We start from the raw sequence: 25,347 nt of genomic DNA, 5'->3' as shown, positions 1-25,347 counted from the left end.
AGTCACAAACCCTCAAAGTACACCCTATAGCGAGTAAAACTCTAACACAGAAAAGACGTGTCTATGCTGCCCCAGAGCGCCTCATTGGAGATTTTCTTTTTCCATTTTTTTCTTCCGGGAACCAAGTGATTTAACGATGATCCAAATGGACCAATTGGTCCAAATGTTTGTCATTCTGGTTGCTAACGGACTCATCAGAACAGAGTGGGCGAGCTGACCAATCAAAGCACACTGGGCTCACAGGGAGGTGGGGGCAGGAGCTCCAACAAGCCGTTTAGGACAGAGAGTGAATACACATACTTGTTTACAGAGATGCTGTATGAGAAACCAATGCGATTTTGGAAAATTGCACGGTATAAATCTGTCCTAGTAGACCTCACCAATGGAATTATGATCAGTAGAAATGGCCATGACATGGGACCTTTACATTTTGTTTGCTTGTGTTCAGTTTCGTGAGATGAGTAAAGTTTAGTTCTGCTTGTCTAGCTAAGTAGTTAGTCTAGTTATGATTAGTTCGATTTAGTTCAGTTTTGTTATACCTAGATAGTTTAGTTCAGTTTAGTCTAGTTATGTTTAGCTACATTCAGTTTAGTTTATTTTACCTTTGTTCTGTTTTGTTTGGTTTAGTTTGCTGTGAGTCGGAATCGATATCTAGCATGTGCAAGTCCCGCATCGCATCTTGTTACGTTACATTACATTATACCGTACTTCGTTTAGGCACTACAATGTTAGGCAGTCTCTTTAATGGCCCATTTTACAACACTACATAGGCAAAAACTGTACAAGGTCATTCTAACTTAGAATATGTGTTTAGTTTATGGTTTAGTTTCTTGCTAATGTCACAAATACACTCTTCTGTCTCCTCAGTCGATACTCAAGAAGAGTGTGACCTTGCAGCACACTCCATCAGCTGTTTACCACTACAGTGAAGCTGGAGCAGAAAATGTCCAGCACAACAAAGTTAACGCCATTTTCCAAGCTGCCAAAAAGGATCTGCTACATTTCATCCAACTACAGGTAGGGGACAGACTTTATTCACTGTAAGATTATTCAGCACACAAAATCCACAATTGTTTCAAAAATGGAAATGTAAAAGCAAAAGTGAAAGACTGATAAAAATGTTACTGTTTCTAAGAAGACATATCCCTGTTTTTTTGTTTGTTTTTGATCAGGACCCCCATCTTTTGGAGGGGAGAGTTAATCTTCGGCAAGTCAAAGCCGGCACTGTGGTGGCTCACCAAGGAGACCAGGTCAGTGTGAAGGACCGACTGACAGAGACTCTTTGTGGAACAAACACTTCATCAAAGAACAAAGTGCAAGTGTATCTTTAACAAATAATGTCCAAGTTTTCCACACAGAGACAAGGCTATGATTATTTAATATTTAACTGCTTAAGGATGTCTTTTATTCCTTTATGGGCATTATTTCCCTCTATAAGCAACAACATCCCACTTTGACAACGCTTCTGATTTGTCCACTTGATTGTTAATTAGGGTCTGAGACCAGAGGTCGGCGAAGACCCTATGCACGACCGATAAACCTGCGAAACACACCCAAAACAGGGAAAACGACCAGCAAAAGTACAGAAAAGGAAATGATGACGGCTGATAGGCCGCACGAGCCCAACTCCGCGCGACTGCAACTCGCGATCAATTCAGTCGCTCGCAAAGCACATTATTGATATCGGACCGATTATTTGTTATGATTATTATTTGAACACTTTGCGCGCACTTTTGAACCCCGCAACATATGTGAAAACTCACCAAATTTTGCACTCACGTCAGAAGTGGTGAAAATTGCGATGTGTAATTGGTTCCGGAACTTTGCGTCAAAAATTGCGTAGGCAACGACCACTCCCGTTTTTAACGTAAACTCCCCCCACTTTAACTTTCACGTAGACGAACGAAACTCGCTACGCATATATAGGGTGCGGAGACGAACAAAAAAGCCTCTAGGAGGCGTATGAAATAACGTACAGGGAGTCTGCCATTTTTTATTTGGCGTGCTCCGCACTTTAACTATCTCCTCCTAGGGACTTAATCTGTACGACTCCAAATTCGTCGGCTAGCGTCTCGAGACATAGGCGACAAAAAGTTATCACGGAACTTTTTTTCTTTCGCACGGCGTAGACGTGATTTGGCGCCAAAGTTCGTGTTTGCTCGATGCTATGAAAACGATGATGTCATATCGCCAACTGACATATTCAGAACGCCACCAAACTTCACGTGATGGTTAACACTGCGGCCNTAGTTGCTAACGCCATTGTAACACATAATCACTGATGTTCCGCTGTAACGGTGTGCTCTGATTGGTCAGCTCGCCCACTCTGTTCTGATGAGTCCACCACCGTTACAGCGGAACATCAGTGATTATGTGTTACAATGGCGTTAGCAACTAGAAAATGAAACCAGTAATGACAAACAGATGAGAATGCTGCGTGGGGTCTGGGTGCCGTGTTGGCGGGACGTTGCGGGGCTCGCTGCTGGAGCGGACAGTGTGAGCTGGCTTAGTGTTGTTTCCTGGTTGCTGCATGGGGTCTGCGGGAGACGGCGGGACACGGCGAGGCCTCACCGTGTCCCGCTGTCTCAGGCTGAGTCCAGGCTGAGAAATCCACCGAGCTGCAGCTGAGAAAAATAAGGCTGGCTGAGTGAGTGTGTGTGTGAGGAGCTCCGCGGATTGGTCCATTTGGATCGTCGTTACGTCACTTGGTTCCCGGAAGAAAAAAATGGAAAAAGAAAATCTCCAATGAGGCGTTCTGGGGCAGCATAGACACGTCTTTTCTGTGTTAGAGTTTTACTCGCTACAGGGTGTACTTTGAGGGTTTGTGACTCTGCAGACCATTTCATAACACACAAGGGGATGGTTAGTAACCGGAAAAGCATGACATGGGCCCTTTAAATTCAAATGACAAGAAGGTATTTTGGCAGTTTGATCAGCCAAATTTCTGTTAAAGTAACCCCAAGTATCTTTCGATAGACTGCATACCTGCAGCAACAAGTTAAAACATGTAGCGCAAGACAAGCACAGGTAAAACAGTATGTAAAATGGCTCATTGATTTAGATTAAAACAGCAATGTATGGATAAAGTGAGCTTAAGTGAGCTAAAATTAGCCACCAAAAGCTTGGCTGTAACATTTTCATTGCTAATGAGGCACTTATTTTAAAAGTTATTCGTCTACAAAGTTTTGCAAGAGTTTGGGGCCTTTACGCTAAGTCTTTCCATAATGTTCCCCTATATGACTTATACAGTACATGTTGACAGCTAGGCTTTAGGGCAAGGTGTGTTATACCCCTACCAAATACTGATATCATTTCATCAGGCATCCAAAACAATTTCTGCTTGCAGTGGCTGGGTGTTGAACTTGACCTGTATGAACATGAAGGCACTTAATGTGTCCCTGTGGGTGTATGAGAGTGTTGACTCATATCAAGCCACGTTAGCACATTTTGAAGACACACCTTTATAGCTCCATTAAATGTCTAGGCAAGCTAAGGAATGAAGGAGTGGTATGTGGGTAGGCAATTAATTCGGAGGAAGGAAAGGAGTCAAAGCAAATACAAAAAATATTGTCACGAATAAAAAAGCATTCATTTATCCCCACATCCTGAATTTATACGTGGGGCAATTTGATCCAAATAATTGTAGCATATCAGGATTTGCAGAATGAGAACGGCAACAGTCTAAAGGGATTCTCTAACACGTTTTTCATTGAGGACAGTGTAAATTAGGGTATCATGTAATTGAATCAAACAGAATACCAATGGTTTTCCAGGTTACCTGAGATGTGGAAGCAACAGTACACAGTAACTGAGAACTCAGTGACGTTTGGGTGAACATGTTCTGACACCTACCAGAGCTGGATTTCTAAACATCATGGGAAACACTAGAAGGGGACCCAAGTTGGACGGATGCAGAAATGTGGAACATCTTAGTCAAGAGATCTTTCCACCCAAAAGGAGACATATCATTAAGGTCTCAACATGCTTATTACACTGCCTCCTCATCTGGCTTCATCGAAACCAGATGGGGCTTTTTATGTGCGGAGAAAGCGCTTAGTGAAAGTAAGAGTAGAACGTTTTTTTTCATTTTTCTTCTTAATTACAAGTTGAAGCATTGAGGATATTTCATGATGGAAGTGACAGGGAAATTGGGTTTGTTGATCTTGCAATACTTTGAGGACATTTTGACTGATACAATGGACTGCATTTGCTGATTCAACATACTTGTATATTACTGCTCAATAGGATTGTTCAGATGAAGGTTGGATTTGGGAACTTGTAGCATTGTTTTATGGAGCCTTATTGTCCATATCCCCCACTCTATAGACATATTGGTTTGTCTGTTCATACTTATAGCAATGTTAGTTGGTTGCTAGATCAATCCAAGAGTCTACCAAGTCTTCAGACTTTTTCTTCTACAGTACTACCATGATCAGGTAACGCTCTTCTATCAGTCTGATACGTTGGTTTGACACAGAATTCAATTCACCCATTTGTTTGTGGACTATGGTTTTGAACCCTTGAGTTTTGCCACACAAACAAAACCCTAAACAGAGAGGGTTTAGGCTACCAAGATGTTGCAATGGAGTTGCGTTTCTAATACCTGCAAAACTAAGGACACTTCCATTAGTGTCAGCTGTATGTTGTGTGTTTACTAGTAGATGCTTACACACTTTATTAAAACACTAAGATGCATGGTAGACAGAGCAAACCATGTGTTAGCAATGTGTTTGTGAGCATGATATGTTGCTGATGTAAGCATTCAACTCAAGCCCTGCTGTCCATAAACCCAACCTAACACAGTCAGAATCAGGTGTAGACATTTTAATCTTGTCACCAAACAAACACTGCATCATTGTGAGAATGGTTCGGTATCATTTCCATAAACAAATCTGACCATAATGGGTTGGTTCCTTCCAACACCAGCACCTGTGGCTCAAAAACCACATTCCCAATATAACTTTTGCTTCTCATTTTTTTCAAACAGAGTATTCATAGTAGTGTCTAAAAATAATCTGATATATGAAATGTGTGTTTTTAATCATACATTTTTTTTAATGACATGATTTCCACCAACTTGTTTATTACCATTATTGTAGTAAATGTACAGTAAGAGAACATCTTAAAACAAATAATATAACTTTCAAAAATAATAGGGATCTGGCTAAAACAAATCTAAAATCAATCAGCTTTAACTCTTTAACTTTATCCTTTGGCATCAATGTGTTTAAATCAAACCACAGCTGAACAAAGCACACCGAGTTGTGCAACAGTATGCCTCTAATACCTACAAACAGCTTGAACCACATGCATCTAGTGGGAGTCTATTCCCACACAAAGGAAACAGATTACAGGATAAAAGAACTCTGAGAATATGTCATTATGGTTTTTGAAAGTGCTGAAATGAAGAGCAATTGCAAGAGTTTGCACAGAGATGGACAACACCTCCCATTGTAGAGGATAATAAAGAGTATTTGCTCTACCCATCTTCTTCATTTGTCTACCCTTTCTTAAACCCCTTAGTCTTTCATATTTACTTCAGGTGAAAGTGGGAGCATTTCACTGCAGGAGCCGCCACACCCCACAGGGGAAAGGAATGTGGAGGAGGAGGAGGAGGAGGAGCAGGAGGAGGAGGAGGTGGAGGAGGAGGGGGAGGAGGAGGAGGAGGAGGCAAGCCCAGATAGCTGCCACCTAAATCACGGCTTATGGTGGATCAGATTTCTGCTTAGCATACAAAGCCAGCCAAGCAAATAAAAACACAGCCTTACAACATGTAGGGAGAGATCCTTGACTGGTCCTTCTGAAGAAGATCAAAAGTACTATTATGTTCTCAGTATATGACTCAAACACTGTGGCATGTCAGTCACCAATCTTAAAAAAAAATAGGAGGTGCATCTTAATATTTTTCACGCCGAATTGGTATAATCGATAGGAAACACATTGAATGAATTTGATTGGACATGCATGATTATATGATGTTGAATGGTTCTATGTATAACGCAACATTGTATTTTATAACCTCTTCATATTAAAAATAACAATATTTTTCTCTGAAAAGTAGAACAGTGTAAGCAGAAAGTACCTCAACATAGCACTTCATTAGGTACTTTGTTGAATCCCACCACTACTGTACCATTGATACCATCATAACTTCAGAAAGTAGTTACTACTGACGTCCTATCACTCTCTAAAGTAAAATTGGAGAAGTCTGCAATGTAGATGTTTTGAACATTTCTTAGATAAAACGTCACCCTATCAGTGTTTACATCCTGCGTTTAAAGTTGTGCATAAAGATAATGCTGCCCATTATGACCATGTCATATATTTGTTAGCTACTCATTTATAAAAAGACCAACAATGAGGTTAGAGCCTAGAAATAACTGATAGGTATCTGCTGCTTATGGCTGATAATAATAAAAACAAGTGTATTACCCTTAGTTTAGAGGATAAGAAAGGTTAAGTTGGAGAGAGAAAAGATGGATGATTCATTATTCCATACATTTGACCAATTCAAAATCTCACTTTTGTTAAAACCCTGCTCATAAAACAGCTCTGACAATTCAGATGTTCATTATTTTCTAGTATAGTACATTAAAAAAAACTGTTTTTTTTAATGCAAATTGCAATGCTTGTCTTCCTCAATCTTAGTGTCTGTTATGCAATTGTCACCAAACTGTCAATAATTTATCCGCCATAGCTTTGTTTTCAGAAATATGCATTATAATGTACATTTACCATTATCAGACGTTATGTTTTTGGACCAAATAAAGTATACTTGTATCCTAGTATTTTTAAATAACTTGACATCAATGATTGATGATTAGGAAGCTAATTGACTTCCTGAAATTAAACCATGAAAGGCAGCCTGTTTTTCAGTCAAGCAAAGCTATGCACTGAGGCAATGTTATTAAATATAAATGTGTTAAATTAGCCGTGTTAAATAAACCAGATAAATTAATCTTCTTTAGAGGGAAAAGAAAAAAAAGTTTGTTCATTCATATTTGACATATTTATAATTCTAAGATGTTGTCATTTGGATAAATAATGTAGATTATCGTGCTGACACAAAAGTCCCTAAACATTCAATCTCCTCAAAGCCATGAGTGAGTCATATCTGTGCCATGATGCATCGTCCAGTTTTAATCAAAAATGATCTCCAGCCTGTCGGCAGACATCAGATAATGTTGTCAGAATTAGATCCAATGATGAAGCTGCAGACCCAGTTTCACCCAGACTCAACAGGCCTCAGGATTAGATCCGCGGCAGCTGAGATTTAAAAATAGCTGCGCTCTGAGCTTCAGAAAGGTCCGCGGAAAGCACATCTGGTATAAAGTTTGTCGCTAATGTTTAAAGTGGTGGATTCGAATGCAACAGGGCAACGGGGAAATAGCTGATGTAGTTTTAATGGCACAGAGGATAACATGTAAATGGCATGTAGCTCCCTCTGCAGGTCACTTGGCTTAGAACAGAGATTACAGTCAATGTAACTTTAATATGCCCAAAGGTAAATTTAAGAGTGAGTCATTTAAAAGAGTAAACTGTTTTATTTTAATAAGGGCAGAGGATGTAACAACATCTTAGCAGTTTACAAAGTGGACTGCCTGAATAAAGTGTAAGTAGGCAAATGGAGGTTTTAAGACCATACTGTGTGTTTTCAGAGATGATCAAATAAATCAAATTGCCATGATGGTGCAGGGCTGCTCAATTCATCGTATTTTAAATCGCGTTTACGATTATGGCTTGCAATGATTACGAAAACAACGGAATCGAAATAAAACGATTATTTTTGTATTACTATTATTACTTTTCTTTTTTTTTGGTTTTTAAATTAAAAAAAAAGTTTGGTTTTTCAGTTGAACTATACTTAAAGTTGAGGCTAATCAACTGTTAAAAACATACTGTTCAAATGTTTTTTCTCCAATGAATTGATGTTTTCAAAGTCAATGAATAATCACATTTAATAATCGCAATTACAATTATTGACCCAAATAATCGAGATCATGATTGTTGCCATAATCGAGCAGCTCTATGATGGTGGTTTGTCAAATTATTTTGACCACCATGTTGTTTTGCCTGCTTCACTCCATAGTAAAAAAATACTACAGACTCAAAACATGTAATATCCATGCTGATGATCATGATCAAACTATTAACAATTTAGTTGTCAATACAGTTAACTTAAGTGTTAACTTAAGTGTTTTAGCTCCACACTAAACAAAATGAATCAATAAATCGATGATAAGTTAAAGCAACATTTATATTTTCTCTTTAGAAGATGTCAATAAATGTTGTCACTGAATTAAGAAGAGAAATAATCTGTGTCACTAACAACAGTGAACATTGTGCTGCTTCAAAAAGATGGAATTGTCTCAAACTCTTAGAACAAACTATTACGAATGTAAAACCTTATGATTAACTGATATTGTAGGTTCCTCTTTTCTTTTATCTTCTATTAATTCAATGTTTTGTCATGTGGTAATTCCAAGTAACCATCTAAATGTGGAAAAAGAGGAAATTGAGGGATGTTTCCATGACAACAGATCTAAAAACATACAAAAGCATGTGCGGTGGTAGCTGTGACTGACTCTTACTCATGGCTGTTTTTTTAGACCCACAGACAGATGAGTCTCCCCATAACTGAGTGATTTCAAGTGGAAAGGAAAACTCCGTCGTCCAGCCAACAGATCACTGTACCAATATCAGAAAGGAATACAAGGTTTTCACCACTAGATGGAGTCAGATCATAACCACTCCCAAACTTGTTTCATGTTACATTACTGCTGCAACTATAGAGCAATAAACTATGAACAAATACTTAATAATTTTGACGGACAAATACATTGTTTTCTCCCAATATATACTATAGTAATCTAAATAAACGTCCATTTGTAATGGGACCTAATGGGAACTTTGCAATGACACACGTATAACACCCTGGTCAATAGAAAGCTTTCCTCCACAAATTAACCAACAGCACAATCAACACATACAACACTGTAAAAAATACTTTGTTCAAAAATAAAACTCATACATTGAAACTAAATATAAGGTAGTCAGGATATTCAGTAAAATGTACCTAAAGGTATAGAATGCAGAAAACACATTTCAGAATCTGGACTACTAATATGCTAAAATGATGTACAAAGCAAAGTTATTGCTTACATTACCCCACTGCTATTCCATTGATACTATCATAACTTAAGAAAGTTATTTTTAACACACTGATATCAGTCTGTAAGTAAACATTATAGAATTCTGACATATAGATTGTTTAATATGTATCCTATATTATCCCCATCCTAACATTTCTGAGATAAAACTGGTCACCATCAGTGTTTATATCCTGCTACTAGTTCATAAAGATAATGCTGCCCATAAAGACCCCTGTATATATTTTTGTTGTTCATTTACAACAAGACAAAAACATGAGGTTTGAGCCTGGAACTATAACATGTTCTAAGCATTGTGTATGACACCTTTACTGCAACTTGTAGCTTATCTAAAGGAATGAATTCCTTAGAAAATACTCACACTTTGTATTATCTCTAGACATGTTACCACTCCTCAGAGCTTGACTGTTCAGATAGTATGTCACCTCCCCCATCATAACTCAAGGGTACCAAAGTGTTAACTCATGGTTGTGATGGATGCATTCTGTGAGATTTATCTTCACTTTCCTCTGATGTTAATATGGAATTGTGTTTTCACAGCTTGAGGCACATTCTTTTTGCATTTGTTCTCTATTACATTATGACTTAGGACCCAACCACAACATCTGCATTGTCTTCAGTCTTCTGTGTCACTGCTTTTCTTAACCCATTTTCTTTAATAATTTGTTTACTGAAATACTAGAATAAGACAAAGTATATTCACAAAAAACTGCCAAGTTCAGGGCTCTGGTAGTAACAACCATGTGGTCTCCTCAACAAACTGACCCCCATTGGCCCCCACCCAGTCCATACACTACTACATCAGGTCCCTGCACTCACCTGCACAACATCTTACTGTACAGATATCAAGATAAACCTTTATAATCTAAATATCTGCTTCTTTCTCCATATGAGCCCATCTCTTAAAGATAATTCCCTCGCTCATGACCCCATAATCCTGCAATTGTGAGCAAGACCACCCAGTAGCCCCCTGTGATCCAAACATACCACTCCAGCTGGTGTGAGGGAAGTTAAAAAGGAAACAGGAAGCACTTTCTGAAAAATGAGAGCTGTACTGGTGGCCATGCAGCACTACTCTTTGATGGGCAAAACCAAAGATAATCGACAATTCAACCTTATCTTCACATCATGTTTGCCTATATCCTCTTCCTGTTTGTACATTTATTGTAAAAAGAAAGTCCAATAAAACCAAAAATCTATAAACCCTGACTTCTAAGATCAAGTAATGATCGGATGTGTGGTCAAAGGAGCAGTCTTCTCAAGTCAACTTGAGCATGTGACAATTTACGACAGGGCACAGCTGAGATCTTCCTAGGTCGCTTTTGAAAGAGAAAGTGACCTCAATATGCTGTGTTCTCTCATTACAGGACACTGACCTCTGACATAGGACTGTACCGGATGCCCTCTGATCTTTTTACATGTTGCAATGACCACCATCACTCACTGAACAGCATTTTTGGATGAATTGCTTCAACGATTATTTTAAGACTGCACCAATTGAGCCTGAAATTAAATGTAATTGCTACCCTATTAGCTTAAAATGGATATAGCTGCAATTAAAACATTACATTTGAGAAATTCACTATGTTGATAGCAAACAAAAAAGAAAAGCTGCCTGAAAAGAATCAGGTAAAACTGAAGTGCTGTCTCAAATGTCTGTCCGTTTTAATATTATTGAGTCAACCTTATTCAGTTGTTTTAAGTGTTATCTTAGTCACACTAGACACATAAGGAAGCACTTCACCTCATGTAAGATGTACAATTAAAGGGAGTAGTAAATTACTACATTGACATTTAAGGAAATCAAGTCTTTAATTTATTTGGGAGAGCCAGATAAGAAGAGTGATAAGACTCTCCTCTCTGTCCGGTCAATAGGAATCTACTGCCAGCAACCTGTTAGCTTAGCTTAACATAAAGACAGGGCATAACAGCTAGCCCTTGACTCCCAAGTTAACCAAAACATAATTTCTAAAGCCAAACATTTTTACATTTATCGTATTTGTATAATCCATTCTGCATTGTCCAGAGGAACATGTGCAGGTACATTATTTAGCCAGGCACAAAAAATGCTGGCCAAGTTTTTGTTTTCTTTGGACAGTGTGAGGCTAGCTGTTTCACCTTTGTTCCAGTCTGTATGCTAACCTAAGCTAACCGGCTGTAGCTTCATGTTGAACTGACAGATATGAGAGTGGTATTAATCTTTTACTATCTCCCTCTTAGCAAGAAAGTGAATCAGTACATTTCCCTAAAATTCAAACTATTGCTTTAATTTTAGATAAATGTTTGGAAATGTTTGTACCAAAACTGTATTGAAGTCAGAAATCCGTGCCAGCAATAACTGAACAGAAGTAACACATTGTTCCTAAAGGAAAACTGTACTGAGGCAGGGCCTGAAGAAATACTGAGTCATGAAAAATGACTCAGGACACTTTAAACATAACTGCAATCAAACTTCGTTTATTTGACTTAGAACTGATGTTTTCTGTAGTACATGAATTATTACTATAACTGCAAAGAGGGACCCCCTTCATAAAGTAACACCAAAATACATCAGCATCAGCTCTTTAGGTAAACTGCTGATGTCATGGTATACTAAATGAGTCAAGGAGAGCTGGGAAATCCCTGATTGAGGTCACAAGGGGTATAAATAAAGAACCAGCAAAGGAACAGTTATGTTTCTCTAGTCCCAATGCAGCTCATAAATAAAGCTCTAAATGAACGTCCCGTATGTGCTCCATTTGTCTTTTTGTCTCATCAGGGTCTGTTAACTACTCCCTTAGGACATACGAAGTGTATCCACAGCCCCTTTGGGTATCTTCAAACCCCTGAGACATAAGGTCCCTGTTTATGTTATGACTCATGCCCACTCGTTCTCCAGCGGCAGTCACAGTGGTGTAGGCGATCGAGTCCTGGAAAAAAATGCACACACACACACACACATATTTGATAGTGTTGCTCAATTGCTCCAGAGGAGTTATGACTGTTTCCAGGAAAAATGCCTGCTTTTCCACAATCCAGGCCAACAGCAGTGGCAGAGCTCCACCACCACAGCCCACACAGCTCAGTGTGCCACTTACATTCATCTATAAAATAGTTTGTTTGGCAATGTGTGTGATTAAATGGGACTTGTGAAATCATTCTAAAAAAGGAGTTGACACCTTTTCAAACCTTAGCTCCCGTATAGAGAAAATAAATGTGAGCCTACTTTAAACTACAGGAACATTTGGAAGATACTGGTAGTGTCCTGCCATGCTGGTAATGTATCAGGCCTTTCCTACACCCAGGACATGGTTGAACCATACACTCAAGCATGTGCACCAGCTTGCTACTCCCTCACGAGTGCGACCCAGGATGCCCCTCAAGAAAAAAAAAAGAACTTCTCACAACTTACAGTAGAAAAGTTGTCTCCCTGAGTGATAATATACTTACAGGGCTTTGTATCCTCATAGTTGAATGGACTTATTCTAAATTGCTTTGGATAAAAGCATTAGGTGGTAGAATCGGAATGTAAAATAATGTGATTACAATTTTAAAGTAGTATGCTAGTATCCACCCCCTGATTCGGTTCTTCTCAAAATATTGATGGACTGTTACTTGGTCCATACATGTTCACCAAGTTCCATGGAATCCGGGAAAATTGTTTTTAGTGATTCTAATGAAAACCAAACTAACCAACCGACAATTCAACCAACAAAACGTCCTTGGCGGATGTGATCAAATAGCCTACTGTTCAAACTTGTTATGCTGAGAATACCGGTTATGATAAATTATGCAAATCAATGTACCGTCCCATTAATACAGTAGCTTGGGAACAGTCCTAGGGCATCCTTTCCTTAAGAAGTTAAGGCGGATAGGATGTCGCTGCAACACTACAATTGTAGCAAGTGTGAGATCTGCTTTGGTATGTCCCACTGGCGCAGTCTGAGGATAGGAAAACAAACATATAGGAAGGGTCAAAGTTCAGCAAGTGAATGCTAAGTGTTGTACCTTGCGGTTGACACAGTATTTACAGTCAACGTCAGCCATGCCCCCTTCCTTGTGACCTGCCAGCTGACCTCATTCCAACATGGTCAGAGATCCGCGTTCCCACCTTTTGCACGCAAAGCACAGTGTGGCGGGCATCTGACGAGAAACTGAAGCAACACTAGGGTGGTAACAGCTAGCTAAGCTGAGGAGCTAACTAGAGGACAGAGTTTTTTTATCTAGCATAATGGATGCCAATGAAAAAGGGGACAGCTAAGAACATAAAGCCCGATGACAAGCCTTATCTAAAAAACATGGATCACCAGAGACGGCAGCTGCATTTAAACCTTCAGTACTCAGGAGGATACAACATTTGCAGATAGAACATAATGTCAGGGTCATGTAAACAACAGTAAATAATCAAATGAGCTAATGGTGATATATCATTGGTCATATCAAAGGGTTTTAATATTGACATTTAAGGACAAATTGATCAGAACGCCATTTCAAAATGCAAAGCTTCCAATCCTAAATCAGCCCAGATCATATGATTGCCTGAACATTTCCCGGACAGACTGTCAAATGTCCCTAAACAATTTATCGTTTATCTACCTTTTATTTCTCCATGGTTAAACCAAGATAAAGTCATCAAAGTGCTGTTGAACAGACACATTGATTCATGTCTTTTGATAGAATGTCAGTTCCATGGCCTTAAGCCAGAAAAAACACACACACAAACACCAATCTGTTTTGATATATAGCCAAACTTGACAAGACAGGTTTGGGAGGGACCTAGTCCGGCATTGTTACAGAGTAAGTGACCTGAGTTCTGCTAATTTTAACCACGACTGTTTTTTATCAATGTACTGTGACATGTCAGACTGTCAATCTAATGTCACTCCTCCAATGCTGGCAGAGCGTAATGAGGGCCAGTCTCTTTGCAAGTAAGGACAGACAAAAAATTGCACGTAAAGGACTGGTGGCACCTTCAACAGGTCAGAATGGGAAACGGCTGACAGGTCTTTAGGTTGCACATGAACGTGCAGGGTAAACATGCAATATATGAAGATGTGTGAGACCTTGTGGAGTTAGAGATATTACCTTTATAGGTCAAAGGATCAATTATTATAAAAAAAAACATTGGGCTAAAGGTAATTAGCCGTGGGATTGATTATGCTTACAAATGTAATGGGTTCTTTCCACCTTTCAACCAAGTTTCTTGAAGTCAGGCCAACCAACCAACCAACCAACTCACCAAACCTAATAGGACATAATCAAAATGATACATGTGCAAAAATATACCCTAAACCTAACATTGCTAACATAGTATTTGAAGGTAAACTTAACATTCAACGAGGAAGAAATAAATCAAACACTCCTCTAGCATCGAGCTACTTTGAAAAATTGATGTCACTCATCACATTTTAAACCTTCAAAATACAACCTTGTTTTAATATCCTGCAACTGCTCTTACCTTGCCTCTTTGGTTTTCTCAAGCGCCAGAATACAATTAGGGTAACTAAGTGCCCCAAAACCAACAGGATGGGGAAAGTGGGTCCTGAGGGGCTGGAAGGCATTTTTTGGGAAAGATAGATAAGGATAAGGTAGATGGGATCAGGGGAAAGGCCCAGGCTGTGATGACAGGTGGGCCTTCATTGGGGGGGGGCAGGGAGGAGAGAGTGTGCTGGGGCGGTGTGGGTGTGGCAGAGACATTTAAAAAAGAAAAAAGGACACCCAAAGCAGGAATTCCTGCACCACCCTGAAGCTGTTACTGGAAGTCTTCTTCTGGTCTGCTCCTGATTAGTTCAGCTGCTGGGCTGAATTATGTATTCTAACAATCAGCTACTTGTCACAATATGTGTATATATAGTATGTCTACAGCTGTTATGTTATCTTTTGGTCTTTTTCTGTTTTCACATTGTTGGGTCAAATATGATCTCATCTTATCCTATCAAAAGAGCAAACTAAGTTGTTAATATTTTTTTACAATTAAAGTGTTGCTGTTAATCCATATTATAGATATCTCGATCTATGGTTTGGTTTGGTTGGACGTCTACCTGTTTCAATGAAGCAGGAAGAAAATTAACTAACCTATACTTTGTCACTGTTGCTTATCAGATGCACCCCTGTGGCTCATTTGATCTTAGTGATACAATAACTTCATGTTATCAGGCAGAGTGGGCTTGTTATCTCCATTCTTAGCAAATAAGACATTTCGGTAGAAAATGGTTCAACCCAGTTAAGCAATGCCAAGCAATAATATCCTTGAGTGAGTCACACTTGCTCAATAAAGTGTACTTTTTTTTAGGTTACATAACAAAACACAACGTGATTAGTCTTAAAAGGCAGGAACTACAAATATAAAAAAGGACCCTCTTTTTTGAACGCACTTCTGTAGATGTATAGGGATCATCCAGTACAATAACAGGTGGTTGTGGTTTTTATAGCAATCCGGAATAGCCCAGACGGACACGCGATTGTATCTCACACGCAGACAAAAAGTTTCGGATATGCAAGTCTTCCCTGCTTGTTTACGTCCATCAGATGTCATGATGGACAGGATAGAAGTGGTGGGGGGTGGCATTTCTCTCCTCAACCCCTCCCCTCACACACTTCTATCGGCATACCAATCAAATAAAGGAAAATATTGAAGGCAGCCAATCTCACTCATGAATCAAGTTACACTGTAGACAGGTTTAAATAAGGAATACAATCCGTAGCAGAAGGTTACTCTTTGTTAAACAAGTGTGTGTGTCGCGTCCGAGCACCCATCGGGAACACAAAAAGACTTCACACAGTGCATTTGCCAGAAACTCAGTAGCCAAACAGACACACAGTTAGAAACAGACAGACACGCCACATCAACCCCACTCTGTGGACCTACCAGGTATGATCTTCATCTAAGAGGCGGTACGGGGCAGAAAGAGGAGGACGAGAGCTTTACAGAGGGGGAATGAAGAGAACGGGAGAGGCTCCTGTATGTTTGCTCTGAACTGCCTTGTTTCTCCCTTGTGTTCAATTTTGACAGGCTGTGCCTTCTGCTAGGATCCGTCAGCCTGCTCTCCCGTGGCCAGGGGAGGAGGGACGACGCGCCATGGCAGGGGAAGGGGGCAGGAGCGAGGGGACTGAGAGGGTTGAGAGGGGTGGGTGGCAAGGGGGAGAGGGTCGGGGCTGACTGAGGGTTATAAATATCTTCCAGAGCTAAATGATCACACAGTGTCACAGTTAGAAACTGATGGAAGAGCTCAAGCAGGACACTTGGCTAAGCTCACCCTTAGCGACAACCTCCACAAACACAAGCCTCCCTCCCGCCCTCCTTTCCTAGTGCTCTCTCTGATGATGATCATGGCAGGTTTATTGTGTAATATAGAGTCACAGCTCTCAGCCAGAAAAACAAATTTCAACATATGCTAGAAGCATCATTACGATATAAAATTGTCGACACATACAAAAGTAGAGTCATCACTTTATACGACAAGAAGCATTTATGCCATACATAGTTAGCTTGATGATGATAAAACTAAATATGATATGTGATGCAATGTGATACAGTAATAAACTCTTATATATCAATTTATAATGTCTTCCAACAGTAACTTTGGTGCTGATTTTCCCATTTTTATTGATTGGTTATCACTGTAAATGAGATGGGTTGCATTGGGTATGGTCAGTGTCATTATGGGAAAAGGCACTGGCAACAACACTAAGTGGATGGATATAGCCTGTAAATATGAAATATGAAAACTGAGAGCTAGGACTGATGGAATAATGATTATGTCCAGTCTGGTATCACCAAATGGCATGATTTTCTTTGTTATCATTTGCATTTATTGCTTTTTGCATGTTATTTCAGATCGCAGCAATATTAGATGTTTAAATAAAGTGTTTCAGATGGTGTATTTAACAGGAATGTAGGGAGGAAGACAGGGTGATTGGGTGGGTGAAACAAACACAAGTTAATTGTTGACTTGTAATTTACGTAACAAACCAATCTATTCTAACCACCCAAACCATGTTCCTTTAAACAAACCTTACTTAACTTAGGTTTAAACATAGCAAACAATATGATTCAACCCTAATCCTAACCACTGTCATTTCCTAAACATAGTCAAGTATTTGTGTTTTAATTCACAATGTTAACCACATGTTAAAAACTGCTTTGCTGTGTCTTTATGTCATTGTTTATTTTTGTCTGCTTCATTTAAGTTTGTAACTTAATATGAATTCCATATTTTAACTCAAACCTCACCATGTGTATTCTAATATGATAAGTTGATAATGAAAACAGAATGCAAAAACTTTGACCTTTGACATTGTCTTTAAGGTGCTGTGTTGTAGGCACCTTCCCAAGAGATCATGTTGTTGAATGATATAGCCACACACAGAGTTTAATGATGGAAAGATTGTAAGTTGAGCTCTAGGCTTCATTCTCCATTGCTTTTGGGATTGCAGCAATGCATTCTCTAAATATAGTTGCTTTTAATATGTGCGAATGGCTTGGGCAATCACAGTGTTGACAACTGGTTCCATTTCTCCGTAAAAGCAATTCCAGCCGGTGTCTGGAGAGCAGAGCTGTGTCATGAAACATGGACAATATAGATGGATGCCCTGTGTGCAGCTATACTGAGAAACCATGTGGGGGCTTTACAGAGGATCACAGGGAATTCCTCCATTGACTTGACTTGTGCCTTCACAAACTGAGCCTCAAGCTCATAATATTCACGTTTAGACTCATAGCCGAAAGGTATTCAAAGCTCTTGTCCAGAAGGAATACCTTGTATCTCAATCTACACCTATAAACTGTTGGAGCTTCACTTTGTTAATACTGCTGTCCCTTACTTAAAAATCTATCTTGACAAGCCATGTGGTGAGTTTTCACCTGAGAAAACATTTCATAAAGCAAGGGTCAAAACAGAAAGGTCACATTTGATATGCTTGTGAAATAAAACACTACATAATACTGAAACGTGTAGAAGACGCACAAAATCCAACTATTTCAAATGACTCACAAAACTGAGCCCTTGTAGTACAGTCCAACATTCACCCTGGGAAATGACTAACGTCACAACCATCTTGGCCAAAACCTCAATATTTTCCACATGTTATCAACCCCTAGTTTTGGGGGATTTGGTTCACAGTTGGCTAAATGTTTTATTGCTATAACAGATTTCTGATTCTGAGTCATGACCCAGACTCTACCCATGATGTTGCGATGGGCTGCTGTTAAGTTTGACATTTGGTGTTTGCCTACGCGGTACTTTGAAATTCTCATGAGACAGTATAATGCTATGGTTTCTCATTACAATGTTACGTCATTTCTGGCCGCTTTACAGAATTTGCTTCTTCTAAAAAAGTTTTAAATTAATATTACAGAGGTATTAATGTCTGATTCTTGTTTTATATTTAAAACATGAATACATATCAATAATTCAGCAGCTTTGGAGGATTACAGTCGGGCACTCGGGTTTCATTCCGACTCTGTATTTTCAACCCTGGCAAAGACTCTTTGTATCAACAGTATCTCTCCATTGTCAAAATGTTTGTTTGGGCTGCTTTCATTATCAATTTATATAAGGTCGGCTGATATGTTCTGACACTTATGAGTGCAGTAAAATATTCAAAGTGATTTCACGGGTGGAGCAGTGAAAGATGGGGCACGACAGCTAAGGTCAATTACTTTGTTTTGAGCAAAACATCTCTGGTGGTCATCAGCAGCAGAAAATCTATTTAAGCTGCCGACTCACAACACAGGCTTTGATAGATACCGTGGGATTGAATAGTCATTATGTCCCCTATTCTTTCTATTTTTGCTAACTGAAAAGGTCAGGATAATAACTCGAGCTCTCAGATGTGAGAATGGTCCGGGTGAGTAATAACATCAAAATGATGTGCCACCAGAATGAGATGCACAAAACTGCAGCGTTCTGTAGATCTTCATTTAAAGAATGCATGATTTCAGAGAGAGAGAAAAAAACACGAAGGCCCTCAGTGCCATGTCTGGGATGTGATTTACTCTAATTGCCACTGGTGCCATGTGTGGGCAGAGTTTAAAACTGCCTCTCAACCGTGTCCATTTCATACAAATCCCATACAGCGCCCTTCATTCAAAAAAACGCCTCACATAATGCATTCCCTTGAAATCTAAACCAGCTTAAGAATCCCTTGTTTTGAAAGCAACATTTTTGTGGCATAAGTAACTTTTTGCAAATATTTTTGCTCTTTCCTGGTTTTGCTGATTCAATAAAGGGAAGAAAGTGGTGGAAAGACAAAAGTAGACATACCTTACAGACACTATATACTAGGGTGTAACTGGGTCTGCTGACAGCTAAATATTAGCTAACATACCAAGAATGCCATACTCTAGGAAAACAGCACTATAAGTTATATCTCTGTAAATCAACATATTTGGGGTAAAATCTGAAAGAAAATGCTTTGGCAACATTGCACTGAACCTGCTTTACAAAGAAAAAAGAGAAAAAGGTTGTCCAATACATGAGATAAAATATTCTGCTATGGCTATATGTGTAGCATTTGGTCTATATGACACATGACAATGGTTGGTAATGGACAGCAGATGTCACTAGTGGGTCACCAAACACTGTGGTCATCTGATAAACTGGCACTGCTTAGTCCATATCTGATGATGTCACAGAACTCAAGCAAAAATCCTTGATCATTGTCATGACTAATCCAATTATCAGTGCTAGGGTTCATTTTGTTTAAGAGTTAATGCAATAATTTAATCAAACATCTGTTAATGTTGAGTTGCATATGTGTTATTTACTATATATGTGAGTCATAAATAAAGTTTTATCATAGCTTAAAAGGGACTTATTATCCAGATGAGTACCACAGATTGAATAAAAGATCCTGGCGGATAATTGAATCCAGATCTGGTGTCACGTGTGGAACCAAACAAACACACCCTGTGAGCAGTGAGCAAACTATTCCAACTTCCTGACTCTTTGTCCGTGGCTCACACCCACAAAAGACAACGCCCATGTGAAGTCCTTACACACACCCTATGATGACTTCAAATGTTTGTCAAAAATAACACGTGAAATATTGTGAAATATTAGAAATCATGCCCAATCCAGAGTCACATGAATGTGCTTCAGCATTGTGATTCATCAGTTTCACACACACCACAGCTTCAAAGTCAAACCAGTATTTTTCCGCTTTTTCCAAATCCAGCAAAAGAGGCCAACATATGGCACTGTTATCACGTTGCACACATAACTCCCACATCTTTACCACATACCATTACACAAAGGTATGCAAGGAGGCATGCTTATTTCAAGACATGCTGAAAAGAGAACTGAGAGAACAGATCCAATAACAGTCTTACTGGAGCAAAGAGGAGAAATGCTCCCAAAAGCACCACACCTCTCCTCTGTGGCTTTAACTCACGCACAACATGTCTCTGTGGAGAACAGGCAAGGCTGGATCTCAGCAAAGAGCCCCACCTTGTTGGAATGACTGAAGGTCTGCATAATCTCATCTGGCAAACAATCAGATAGCCCAGAGATGACATGTTCTCACTGACACATGTGCATATTTCAATTTATCACCAAACAATGGAATTCCCCATCCAAAGAAAGTGTGATTGTTGGGTTTGTTTTTATAAAATGATCATTGCCACATGCATGTAAACAGTGTGGTTAATCAAAGTTGTAAAGTGCAAATGTAGCACAGTGTTATCATTCAAGTACTACTTTATTGTATGTTGTCTTGAATACAATACAGGGTGTACTGTGACTGTGTTACTGACACTAATCTATTTTAACACAGGGATAATTAAATCACAGCCTCATCTCAACTGACTCTCACCAGCTCACTGAAGCTATTCCTAAAGAGAGACTGTCTCTCGTCCACATCACAAGGAGAGGCTGGGCTCTATAACATGTCACTTTAAGCCACAAACTGTAATCAAATCACCCTAAATAATACTTTGAAAGAGAAGCCAGAGACAGACAATTGCAGTATGGGAGTGTTCTTCTTAGTAAGGATTACTTTAAGTGCATGACAATGTGGAGGTTCATCAAAAGAAAAACCCTACCTAGTACCTCCCATGCTTCAAAAGAAAGAAAGGTGGGAACCTAAATCCAGCTGCAATTACATCACGTGCACAACGATAGTAGATAGGAAGAAGGTTAATTGGCTGAGATTCAAACAAACCTTCAATGAAGTGAGGCCATGTCTTCTCCTCTGGCTCGTCCAACGAGTGGTCCCATTCTTCATCAGATGAGGCTCCTTGCACGCCGGCTCCCGGTGAGCCTGCCAAAAGTGACCGCTTGATGGCGATTGCTTCCAGAACATCCAGGTCCAGTTCCTCCCCTCCCTCCACAGGTTGTTCAGTTGGAGGTGGTGATTGATGCCCGCTTGCCTCAGGACTAACAACATGTTTCACCTCGACTATCTCCTCAACTACTACAATTTTCCTCTTCATGTCGGCCTCTTCTGTCTCGGGATTTTTAGACTCGCAGGTGTCCCCCAGGTGAAGCTGGTCAGTTTGGGCAGAGGCGGGTGTGGCAATGGCAGAGGGTGTGTCCTTCTTCGAGTCACTCTTCTTCTCTTCCTCCTGCTTTAAGGCCTGAGAAGCAGAGAGCCTTTTCTCTGTGCAGCGCTCTGCTGCCTGACTGGCTGAATGTTGTGAAACTATGGGAGGCTCCTCTTGCTTGTGGAGGGGGCTGGCCTTTGTCGGAGCTACAGCTGCCTGTGCTGTTACTCCTGGTGCTGCTGACGCTAATTCTCCGGCTGCGGGTGCTTCCCTCGCAGTGGAGGATGTTTTTGGTTTCGGAACCTCCCGCTTGACTTTTTCTGCAAAGAGTAGGGCTGGCTCCACCTCCTCTTTGTCTGCCGGGGCCTCACACAGCACAGCTGCTGTCCGCCTGGTTTCCTCACAGCACATTCTTTCAGGAGCCATCTTTGGAGAAACATTCAGTTCTGTCAGTTCGGAGGTCGTGACACGGCTGGCTTTAACGGTGTCCTTGGCCAATGATGTATTGTCAGTGGACAGCAAAGTTCCTGCTTCAGGCAAAGAGGCCTGTTTTGTGTTTGAGGTGTCTGATAATGTCGCCTGAGCCTGCTTTTTCCCTCTCCCTTTCTTCTTTCCCTTTGAAGACTCCTCTGTAGCTTTTTCTTTGGCAATTAGGGATTTAGTCTCAACTGTGAGTTTTTGAGATTCTGGTCCAGAGTTAGGACTTGCTTGTATAAGCTCTATTTGAGTTTTTTTCTGCACAGACACTGTTTCTACTTTAGTGACAGTTATTTCCTCCGTTTTCACTGGCTCCATGTGAGGCAAGTTGGTATTTGCCTTGTCCTTGGAGTATAATGATTCATGTGTTATTTTGCTGAAACTGCTTTTCTCCACCTTCTCTTTCTGTTGTGCATCGACTGAAAGCTCCACTGGGGGCACTGCTGGGACCCTATCTACTGGCAGTAATGCTGCTTCAATTTGTTTAGGGACTTCCATTAGTGGCTTCTCATTAAGTTGTTTAGGGACTTCCTTTATTTCCCCCCCATTAACATCTATTTTAGCCTGAGTATTATTTCCCCCTATAGGTCCCTCAGTCTTGATGCTGGTACACACGGTCAGTGTCTCTGAGGTCATCACTGTTTCGGGTTTAAGGGTATTTTTAGCGAGCCCCTCAGGGGTTTTCTCCTTTTCCCCCTTTGATTCAGGAAGCTCCTCAGCATCGAAACTCTTGGATTTCTCACCTGGAGATTTCTTTTTCTTTCTTTTTGATTTAGAGCTCCCTTCGACAGCCTGCTGTGTTTCTATTGCCACTCGCATGGGGGCAACATTTTGACTGAGCTGAGGTGAACAGGAGACTTTTTCTCCTAATGTGACCCCCGGTGCTGAGACTTGAAGTACTTCTTCTGCCACTAATTTTACATCTTTCTTGACCTGAGGAGTCTCTTTCACATCTGTGTGTTTCTCTTTTGTGATAATCTCAGTTACTGTAGCATTCCCCTTGAGAGGTTTTGTAGCTTGAGAGCTGGCAGTAGTTTCAAAGAGATGTGTTGTAGTAATGGTAGTTTTAACCTCATGTATTGACTTTGTCACAATAGTAGTTTGCTGGTGTGACTCATCAGTCTTGGTCACTTTAGTATCAATGGGCTCCTGTACCACTTTAACTTTAGAGATCTCCTTTACTGCATCAGTGGACAACACTGGCTCACTGGCCGTACTGTCCGGTGGGGGTTTGGTGGTCTCCTGAGTGACTGTCACTTTGGCAGTTATCTTGGCATTGTCTTGATCTATTTTGCATTCAACTGGGGTCACTTCTGTAGGCTTGATTGGTTTCTTATCTACCTTTTCTCCCTTAGGCTTTTCTTTCTTGACATCTATATTGACAGGGGTGAGCTTAGAGGTTTTCTGAGCAGCAGACGTTGTGATAACTACCTGGGCCTTTTTTTCATCACTTGCTTTTTCAGGTGTTGCCTTGACATCTGCAGGTTTAGCTGGTTCCACAAACACATTTTTGGTCTTCTTTTCTTTGACATCTTTATTGATGAAAGGAGGAGCAGATTCAGTGAGAAAACTGGTGGTTTTCTTAGCGTCAACCATTGTAAGAACTGCTTGGGGCTCTACTTCATCCATTGCCATTTCAACTTTGGGCTTTACCTGTGCAGATTGAATTGGTTCCACAACCACCTTTTTTGTCTTCTCCTCTTTGACCTCTGTTTCCTGAATTGTTGTGAAAGCCCAACTGCTTGTCACCATTTGACTTGTCTTCGTGGAAGCTTTTTCATCTGCAATCCTCTCTTTATTTGTTTTGGGAGTAGAGGATTCCGCTGGAAGCTTTGATGTTGCAGCACCTGTAGCCACAGCGACAGCAGCCACAGATAATGGTAGGGCTGGTTTGAAGGCTGCTGATTGCACAGTGGCCTCTGCAGCAACCTGTTTCAAAACTGCGCTTTGATTCTGGACGGACATTGGTGCCATTATTTTTTCAGGCACTTTTTTCTCCTGTGGTGTTGTTGCAACTTTCTCAATGCTCACATCAGCTTGTTGACGAGAGACTCTTTTTACCTTGCTCTCCTCCATCACTGCTTCCTCATTTCTGAAGCCGCCCCCCCTTCTATACAGAGGCTGAGGCTGGTCCTCCACTTCCCATGATGCTTTAGGCCTTACTGGTTCTGCAGCCAGTGGACGACCCCTAAACCTGGGGGTCCTATCAGAGTAGGTTTCTTTTTCTCCAGGACCCATCATCCTATGGCGATAGCCTTGACGCTCAGCATGAGACTCTTGGCTCTCTTCTTCACCCCTGCGTCCAGGCTTAGGGACATAAGACGTAGGACCTTCTACAGTTTGGACCTGTGCAGCCCGTTGAGCAAAGGTCATGGTGGCAGCCGGCTTCCTGGTCCTCTGCAGGGATGCAGGAACAATCTCAGAGGGCAGGCGGAGGTAGTCACGCAGGTAAACAATGCCCTCATTGGTCAGGTACCAGTAGAAATGTCTCCAGGCAAATGTCTCCTTCACATAGCCCCGAGACTTAAGAGACACCATGGCACGCATGACTTGTAGGTTACTAACACTTTCAATCTCGGGGTGTTTGATCTGAGGCCTCTTGTCCTTCTTGGCCACCATGACACCATCTTTAAACAGCAACTCATAGATGGCCCTCAGGTCCCTTAAGGGCATCAACATTCCAGCAACCATTGCGCTTTAGTGTCAGTATGCTCTCTCAAAGTAAAAGTGAAAAATACAATATGAAAAGGAAGTTAAAAAAGACAATCTCACGTCTTGTGTGAAAGAATCCAGTGGCAAAACCGGCTGTCACGTGTTCAATTCAATTAGAAAAAAAAATAGAAGTAGAAATCCTTTTTTTCTTACTTTCTTTACCTCTTGTTCTTGCTGATCCCTTGGATATCGTGAAGAAAAAGAGTATTCCAATGCGAAATCTGACTCAAACAAAGTCAAAAGTGTGCTGTCCCCCCCTGCATTCAGCGAGGTTGGGAATGAACAGTCTCCGTACTGCCGAGATGGCAATGACAGAATGGAAGAGAGGCAGCGTGTGTGAGAGAGTTGCGCGAGAGAGAAAGAGAGTGAAGCACACTTCTCAGTCGGCTCCTCCTACCTTCTCTCTGTATTTCTTAGGAAAAAAATGGCATGGAAAAAAAGTCTCACTTAAGTAAATAGTAGAGCAGGAAGTAGGACAGCAAAGGAAAAAAAACGTATAAGATTAATCGATTAAAATAAAGAAAT

General features: G+C 40.4%; 1 protein-coding gene across 6 annotated transcripts in view; it reads right to left on the bottom strand.

Annotated features, from left to right (window-relative positions):
• The window catches only part of LOC104943359 (plectin-like), a 78,575-nt gene extending 53,448 nt beyond the window's left edge, over positions 1-25,127 (bottom strand). For all 6 annotated transcript variants that reach the window (XM_010768723.1, XM_010768729.1, XM_010768726.1 and 3 more), the window contains exon 1: positions 21,312-25,127. In XM_010768723.1, the coding sequence (XP_010767025.1) occupies positions 21,312-24,801 (3,490 nt within the window). In that variant the 5' untranslated portion in view covers positions 24,802-25,127. The remainder of the gene's footprint in view (positions 1-21,311) is intronic.
• Between the last annotated feature and the right edge of the window lie 220 nt (positions 25,128-25,347).

This window comes from Notothenia coriiceps, unplaced genomic scaffold (genome assembly GCF_000735185.1).
Source record: "Notothenia coriiceps isolate Sejong01 unplaced genomic scaffold, NC01 NC01_scaffold00005972, whole genome shotgun sequence".
Lineage (NCBI taxonomy): Eukaryota > Metazoa > Chordata > Actinopteri > Perciformes > Nototheniidae > Notothenia > Notothenia coriiceps.
Note: the sequence above shows the minus strand (reverse complement) of the source record. Positions and strands in the feature narration are given on the sequence as shown.